Source organism: Fulmarus glacialis, unplaced genomic scaffold (genome assembly GCF_000690835.1).
Source record: "Fulmarus glacialis isolate BGI_N327 unplaced genomic scaffold, ASM69083v1 scaffold10984, whole genome shotgun sequence".
Lineage (NCBI taxonomy): Eukaryota > Metazoa > Chordata > Aves > Procellariiformes > Procellariidae > Fulmarus > Fulmarus glacialis.
Window position 1 is genome coordinate 22,706 of NW_009207412.1, and position 7,839 is coordinate 30,544.

At 51.4% G+C, this 7,839-nt stretch overlaps 1 protein-coding gene across 1 annotated transcript in view; it reads left to right on the forward strand.

Moving 5' to 3' along the window:
• The window catches only part of LOC104075549 (hydrocephalus-inducing protein homolog), a gene marked incomplete at both ends in the record, with an annotated part of 46,003 nt that overhangs the window by 21,232 nt on the left and 16,932 nt on the right, over positions 1–7,839 (forward strand). Inside the window, 11 exons of the mRNA XM_009576089.1 lie at positions 198–366; positions 651–883; positions 1,207–1,321; positions 1,978–2,182; positions 2,548–2,783; positions 3,368–3,519; positions 4,504–4,696; positions 5,569–5,677; positions 6,255–6,515; positions 7,039–7,181; positions 7,522–7,740. Of these exons, the coding sequence (XP_009574384.1) occupies positions 198–366; positions 651–883; positions 1,207–1,321; positions 1,978–2,182; positions 2,548–2,783; positions 3,368–3,519; positions 4,504–4,696; positions 5,569–5,677; positions 6,255–6,515; positions 7,039–7,181; positions 7,522–7,740 (2,035 nt within the window). The remainder of the gene's footprint in view (positions 1–197; positions 367–650; positions 884–1,206; positions 1,322–1,977; positions 2,183–2,547; positions 2,784–3,367; positions 3,520–4,503; positions 4,697–5,568; positions 5,678–6,254; positions 6,516–7,038; positions 7,182–7,521; positions 7,741–7,839) is intronic.

The window sequence follows — 7,839 nt, forward strand, 5'->3', positions numbered from 1 at the left end:
AAGGAGAGAATGAAAAAAATCTGTGTCGAAGTAAGCTTACAGGACTCCTGATTGTCTGCACTGTGTCAAGATCTGGGATTCCCCGAGGAGAGCTGGGCTCTTTTCCTTTTATTATTTGATGGTCCTATGCAAAGTCCTGGCTGATGGCACCAGTACTTTTAACTGCAGAGGTTTTCGTTCCTTCCCTTTCTCCCCAGTTTCGAGCTGGAAACCACAGATGCCAACATACCTGACTTGGCATCCCACTTCACTATCCAGCCGCAGAAGGGCATGCTGACTGTCTCTGAGCGCCCCATGCAGGTCCAGCTGCTCTTCCACCCCAAGATGGAAATGAATATTGAGGACAAACCCATCCTGCACTGCCAGGTGAGCTGCCTGGGCCAGGCGGTGGTAGCGCACCATGTCTTGGGAGTGTATGAAGGACATGTGTCTTCTGGAAGGAAGGCTTTAGCTGGGGAATCCTCTCTCATACATATACAATAAAGTCTTTCAGAAACAATTTGTGATGCTTCCTAAGCAGAGCTGAAAATCTGGCTCTGAAGGAGGTGTTTAAACAGGGAGGGTGAGCTGATGGGGACTTGGGATGGCATCAGGGGACAGAGATAGAGGCTGGCCTCTGCTGTATTTACCAACCCCTCCTCCGGTTGCAGGTGATTGAGCCCAGCATCCGTGAAGGAGGCGAGACCATCGCCATCATCCCAGTGAGGGTGTCAGCGAAAGCTGTGTTCAGCAAGTACAGCATTTACCCCGCCTCGCTCATCAACTTCGGTGCCATGATGAACGGCACCAGGAAAACCTGCACCTTCACGCTGGAGAACAAAGGCATCCTTGACTTTAAATTCCTCATCTACAGAGCAGAGCAGGATGTATTGTCAAGGAAAAGGTGAGAGAAGACCTGCACCACCCTTCCTACCTGAGGAGGCACCACGGCATGGCTGGTGCATGACAGGCAGCCAGGACACCTGGGTTGTTGTCCATCTGCATCGCTGGCTTGTGAGCAGGGAGCAGGAAAATGCCTCAGTATCCCCATGTGTAGGACAAAGCTGGTGATATAGCTGATCTATCCATAAGCTACAGCCATAGGTGGTGCAGGCAGCCCTCCGGGAGCAGGAGGACTTTCCTCCATGGGGAGGAAGGCCAGCTTTGGCCTCGGAGAAAGGCAGGGGGAGCTCAGCGTGATGGATGTTTTCTGCTTTCTCCTCTCAGTGGACATCAAATGAAATCCGCCCGCTCCCACGAGAGTGAAAACTTAAACAAAATGACTCCCTCAGTTAAGCAAAGCAAGCACTCGCTGCAAAAGGACGCAAATCCCTTCATGCAGGTGGGTGGCTCCCGCTCCCCAACGCACGCCACGGCAGCTGGAGTGGGAGGACGCTGCTGTGCCCAGGCTGGGGGCTCATGACCATGGGATGGGATGTGGTCTCTGTGTGCCAGGTAGTGGCAGCTGGAGGTCCATCACCTCCCGGCCACAAGCAGAGGCAGGAGCTGCTCAGTCCCACTGACAGTCCCGTGCTCTGGCTCAGACCTGAAGTTGTGGGGTCAAGAGAGGGGAGCAGGTCCTGTGCTTGGTAGCTGCCAGCCAAAATAGTTGTATGAATACAGAACGGAAAGTTTGAACTCCCAGTCCGTTGATATGAGATGACCTTGCTTTTTCTTCTTCCCAGCCCCCTCTTTCCTCTCCCATCATTTCTCACAGTGGTTTCTGCTCTCCTGTTTTACCCCTGGAGGTTGAAGGATCCCAGCTACCACCTTACTCCTTACACCCAAACTCCTTTCTCTGTGCCGCTCGGGACAAGCCTACACCTCTCAGCTTCTTCATGTCATCCTGGGGCTGCCTTTGGGCCATGGAGTCATCCCTTCCTGCCCTGGCAGTGGGGGTTTGGGCCCGGCTGGAGGTCAAGGAGTGGCATACTCCATGCTGGGGGTGCTCAAGGTAAGGCTGTCAGACATCAGCCTGTCCTTGGACTCTTTCTGCAGGCTCGCCTCACTCTAGGCATGTTCACGGTGTACCCTGGCTTTGGCTCCATCCCTCCTGGGGGCCAGCAGGTGATCATGGTGGATTGCTACGCAGAGCCACTGGGAACATGCAAGGAGTACCTGTCCATCGATATCGGCGACAGAGACCCCAAGGACAATCCCCTTGGCATCCTCTATACCCTGTTTGCTGAGTCCTGCCTCCCAGGTACACCCTGTCCACAGGTTCCCATGGCCAGACCTGCTGCTGATCAGCACCCAGACTTACTGCTGGGACAGAGAGACACCCTGATCCTAAAGTCCCATCTTAAAATCCTCAGAGGTTCCAGTCCTTTTCAAGTCCACCAGCGGGCAGAGGCTGGGAGGGATGCATGGAGGAACAAAAGGAAAGCAATACCCTTTAAGACTGAGCGTGACTGAGCTCTATCCTCACAGCCAGCTCCCACACCCACGTTGGGTTTTGCAGTGACCTGGGCAGAAGGGGCTTATCGAGCCTTCTGAGAGGCCAGCAGAGTCCAGATAGATTGAGCAGGAAGGCTTCTCCATCCTCAGCCCTCCCTCTTCTGTTCGCAGCGTTTGTGGTTGACGACATAGAGTCCATCTTTGAGGAGCATCGAATCTGCAGCAACATCAACCTGTGCCAGATCCTACAGACAGTGCAAGACAAAGGCGTGTTCATCACAGATGAGAACAAGTTCATCTTCACCAATGTTCTGGTTGGGCACCGGGCCACAGCTCGCTTCAAGATCCGCAATGTGGACAAAGTCCCCTGTGACGTGATCCTCTCCATCAAACCCACCCTTGGTAAGGTAAGGACAAGAGGCCAAGGTGGCTGTTGCTCTTGAAAGGCTGTGTGGTAGCCTGCCTTGCTCTCCAGATTCGTTGCTTCCTCTTGCCTGGACTAGTCCAGCTCAGTGCAGGTCGAACTACAAGGGAGAGCAGCAATGCCAGGGTGACGGTTGGGTTGAATTCAGCATGTCTCAAGCAAGGTTTTGGCTCACGCCTCTGGGTCCTTGGTGGGAGACCTGAATCCTTCTGAATATCTCTTGGAAGCACAGTCAGAAGGGGGCTTTTACTGGACTAATGTGCCAGGGCTCAAAGCAGACCATTTCCTCAGGCTCCCTGGTCTTTTCCTTCTCTTTAAAGGCCAATTCTAGATCGTTTGCAGGGTTTTCCCTGCAGTCCCTGCCTCCATGTGTGCTGGGGTGGCTGCCTGGGCTTTATGGCAGCTCCCTGTGCAAGGTCAGCACCACCTTGGAGTCACCCCCTGAGATGGAAGGAGCCTGTCCAGGAAGGAAAACGCTGCCTGGGGCTCTTCCCCGTGATGCATATATGAATATGCTTCATATTGAAGTATGTTTTCTCCTAACACCACTTTGTGGGTTCCCCCAAGCTCAACAGCCGCCTTAGTGACATTTTCGAGGTGGATCCTGTTCGGATGTGCGTGCCCAGCCGCTCCCACGCCTTTGCTACAGTGACCTTCACTCCACAAACGATGCAGAACTACCAGTGCACTTTTGAGGCTTCCCTTGATGTCCAGGCGAGGTAACTCACCCTGTGAAATCTTGCGGGGGACCTTTCTGATAGCTGCCTCTTCTCGGGGAGGACGTAGACCTCTTGTTAACCCCAATGCTTTCAGTAGCCTTAGCTAGAGTACTTAGCATTAGATAATATAGGAGGCAGTAACTACTAGATATAGCAGAGCAGAAAAATAAGGGTCATAGTTTAGCCTGTATGAGTGGCTATGAAGACAGTGCCGCATTAGGTAGCCAACTGGAAGTTATTGAATCAGAAAGAAATGGAGATGTGCAACAAGCTAAGCTGGGGCTTTCCAAGGCCAAAGGGTTAGGTGAACAGGTTTCTGTGCCAGCAAGTCGGCATGCATTATTTCCTCCTTGTTTATGTTAAAATCAGATGATCCTATTTGATTAGCTGGGGTATATTAAGATATTTTATGTTAAGGAGCAATTGGACCCCCTTATGAAAGAGGAGCCCAGTTCCTCTGTCCCAGGACCTGTGTTTGTACTGGGGCTCTGACCTGCTCCTCCCCAACCCTTTAGTCACTGAACTGGGACAAGATAAGTCAGCTTTCTGCCCTAATAAGCAATTCCTGTTTTAGTGTCCTTGGAAATAATCTTTACTGACGGTGTTATTTATTTACTTCTCCCTTCTTGCTTTTACACTATTTTCATGCTGTGCTTGTGCTTTTTGCATATGTCTCATATGACCACAGCCAGTGAATTTGCGATGTCTCATCTGTTGCCTTATTATTTACCTGCTGTACTGCATGATTCAATTAAGTGAAATGATTTTTAACTGTTATTCTGGAAAGCTCTGGCTCTTCAGAGCAGATTCCTCTTGTGAATGGCCCTGCTCTGACTGGGAGGAGAGGGGTGAGGGGGAGCTGTGTTGCGGGGTACAGGAGCACCAGCCAGGGAAAACGCAGTGGGTGGCACTCGCTTCGTTGCTGGGCAAGTGGGAAATGGGTTAGTGCCAGCCGTAATGATTTCTCCTCTGCCTCTTCTGCAGCCCTGCAGCAATTAAAGCACAAAGCCTGACCTTCGATATCAGTGGAGATGGGAATCTGCCTCGGGTGACGGTCCTGCGCCCAGTCCTTCGCAATAAGAGAGGGAACCCTCTGCTGCTCTTCAAGAAGCTGTTGCTGGGTGATTCAGAAAAACTCCCTCTGGTCCTTCATAACGGTGGCATTGTACCTGTGCAGGTGAGGACCAGGGCTCTGGTCTGGGAACCAGTCCTTGTGCCATGGAGGAAAGGCGCCAGAAAACATGGTAGAGATGCACAGATGCACCACTAGTCTATGCGTGCAATTGAACACCAAACAAAACCTTTTCTTGTGGTCAGAGCCATTCCGTCGCAGGAGAATAACCCCCTCTGATTTTCTGGAAGATGCTTTGGCAAACCAGTGGGAAGAGTCTCGTTTCTCAGCCAGATCCCTCTAGCAAAGTTCCATCAGCCCTTCGCCTTTGTCTCCATCTCCTTTGCAATCACTGCTGCTGTCTTCACTAGTCTTGACCCACCCTTCGGTTTTATGCTGGTTGTTCTTTCCACTCTGTGCCTCAGTGAACTGCATGGGAATGGGTCTCAGAAATTCTTTTTAAGCAAATGACTGACTTCTACTTTCCAGGAAGGGTGTTCCTCCTGGAAATGTGATTTCCTGACCAGTCTATCCTTTTCAGTTCAACACAACACAAGAAAGTTGGTGGGATATTTTTCCCCCCGTCTCTCTTCTCACGCTTTGGTTCTCATCTGGGAATGTGTGATGTCCTGGTTACATTAGGTTGTATCTGATCACATTTTACTACATTTTAATTAAACTCGGTTGTAGTTTAATTACATTCTGCTCATTACTTTTAGTACTTTCTGTCCTGTTTGGTTATATTTTAATTGTATCCCAATGCCTCTGAACACTTTTTTTTTCTGTCTGAGCACAAAGATTAAGTGAAATAAGAGCTGTGTTTGAAGCGGGGAAGTGTGCTGGGTTCCCCATGCTGGACCAGCAGCAGTACGGTGTCGATCCACGTGCCATCCTGTACGCACACCAGTGTGGTCATGCTCTGTGTTCCTTTTTCTCAGTTGATGATAGACCTGTTGGATGAAGGGGGAGTTTTCTTCTTGAAAGCCAGGCCCACCACACACTGCATCTACCAAGCTGCGGGCATGAAGGAAGACTCTCCTGGAGAAGGTAAATTCATTAACCATGAAGTGTGGTCATCCACATGGGGAAAATGTGTGCCCTGCCTCTTGGCTTGGCCAAGCAGCAGCCAAATGTCAGACAGAGTTTCTTTCCTGGGGTACCTCTAGTTTTTCATGTGGATTCTGCGAGGTTTTCTCCTCGCAGTTGTAGGAAGTTTTTCTGTTCTTCTGGACATGGTGGGTTGAGTTGTGGGGAAGTACAGTGAATGGACCGTTTGAGGTCTCTGCCGCATGTGGGGAGTTACCAGCCTGAACAGAGGCAGCCCTTGAGCCCACAGCCAGCCAACAAAAGCCAAAACCACTGTCTGACCTAGCTTTACGTATGGCAGGAGCTAGCTGGATGCAGTTTGAGTGAGAGCTGGGTGTTTACCTGAGGTTAAGGCACTTAAGCAGTGATATACATGGTAGTGTCATAGTCTTGTGAATATAGGAGGGTCTGGAACCAACAGAGGGAGAACCTGTGCTTAGAGACAGCTGGGGTTCAACTTCTTAGTCGTCTTATACCCCATGGAAATATTTCCTCTGTACAGCTGTATCACCTGTCTCTGATTTCCATTGCTGTGCAGAGAGGAAGTCCCACACCGCTTCCCTGGTCCTGCATCATGGGGAATTAGCAGAGTTTGATGTCCTTTTCAAACCGACCCTGGCCCAACATGTGGAAGGGAAGATCCATCTGTCAGTGGTGGACAACCCCTATGAAGAGACCAACGTTCAGCTGGTGGGTGAAGGCTACGAGGATGACTTCACGCTAGATAACATCCATGGACTAGTGGAAGACAGCAAGGAGGAGGACACTGAGGGCAATCTGGAGGAAGACGTAATTGAGGGTAAGAGAGGAGAGGCTGCCAAGATGGAGCAAGGAACAGGAAAATACACATTTCTGCTCACTCTGTGCCAGTGCAGGTGTGGTCCAGACTTAGTGGACAGATCCTGTTGCCTTTTGTGTAGCTTGCAGAGTAGCCACACTTGAGAACACAAGGGAAGATCCTCTGTCAAGGGAGAAGCTTGCATGCTAGCAAGGAAGGGTCAGAGATACCAGCGTTCAGCTGAGTATCTCTAAAAGGAGTTCTGCCAGCCCGTGGTATACTATGGAGATGAAGATCATGTATGATAATTTGTCCCCTCTATATAACCAGGCCTGTGTGTGCATGCTGCACGGCATGTCCCTCTGCACAGACACAGCCACGTGTTAGGGTGTATCTCCGAAGGTGGTAAGATGGGGAACTGCATCTCCCAGAGGGAGGAAGGCTTGGAGCAAGGGAGGGAGTTGGACATACATGTATCTGTGCACGTGAGGGGAGCAGATGGACCTCACCACACGCTGAGATCCCTTGCTCTCGTTGTTAACAGCTGCCAGAGTGGATCACATCCAGTTCGGGGACTGTCACATCGGGACACCCTACGCTGTGACCTTCACGATCACCAATCGCAGCAGGGTGGAGGCAATGCGGTTCGAGTGGCTGGCAGGCACCCCGTTTCACTTCTCCCCCCAGGTAAGCTTGGACAGCTCTGCCTTTCCCCGCTGCTCAAGCACTGCCCGGCGGGTTCCCGGGAGGTAGCGGGGAGTCACCACGTACCGGTGAGAGCCCATTCCAGTGCCACGTAGGAGATGCATCCCTGGCTTTGCTGGGGCAGGGCTGTCAGCCCCGCAGAAAAAGCTTCATGTTATGGGAGGTGGCATCTTTTGTTTGTACTTTTCTCTATCAAACCTCAGATAAATACATAGGAAGATGCAGATTCCTGGCACAGCTGCTCACCACATCAGTCCCTGTGCTGTCAGTCCTGCCCTTGCCAGTGATTCCAGTTTGGTCTTGGCTCTCTGGTTCTCTCTAGGTGGGACACCTCCATGCTGGATGTGCCAAGGACATCACAGTGACCTTGAAATCAGATGTCGCGGTTGCCTTCAAAATGCACCCTGTGAAGTGTCAGGTGGCTAGGATTGCCTTCCAGCTGCCGCCGGAGCAGGTTACTGACTGGGACGACCGCCTGCGCACCATCAAGTGGGTGGATGCCACGAGGGGCCCGGCAGCCACGTGGCCTGTCAAGAAGAAGGTAAGAAGCACAGCAGCAAAAGCTAACCTAGTTTCCACAAAAAGAGCTGCTGATGGCAGCAGACCGCCATCTCTGCTGGCTAAGCAGCTCCTGCTTCCT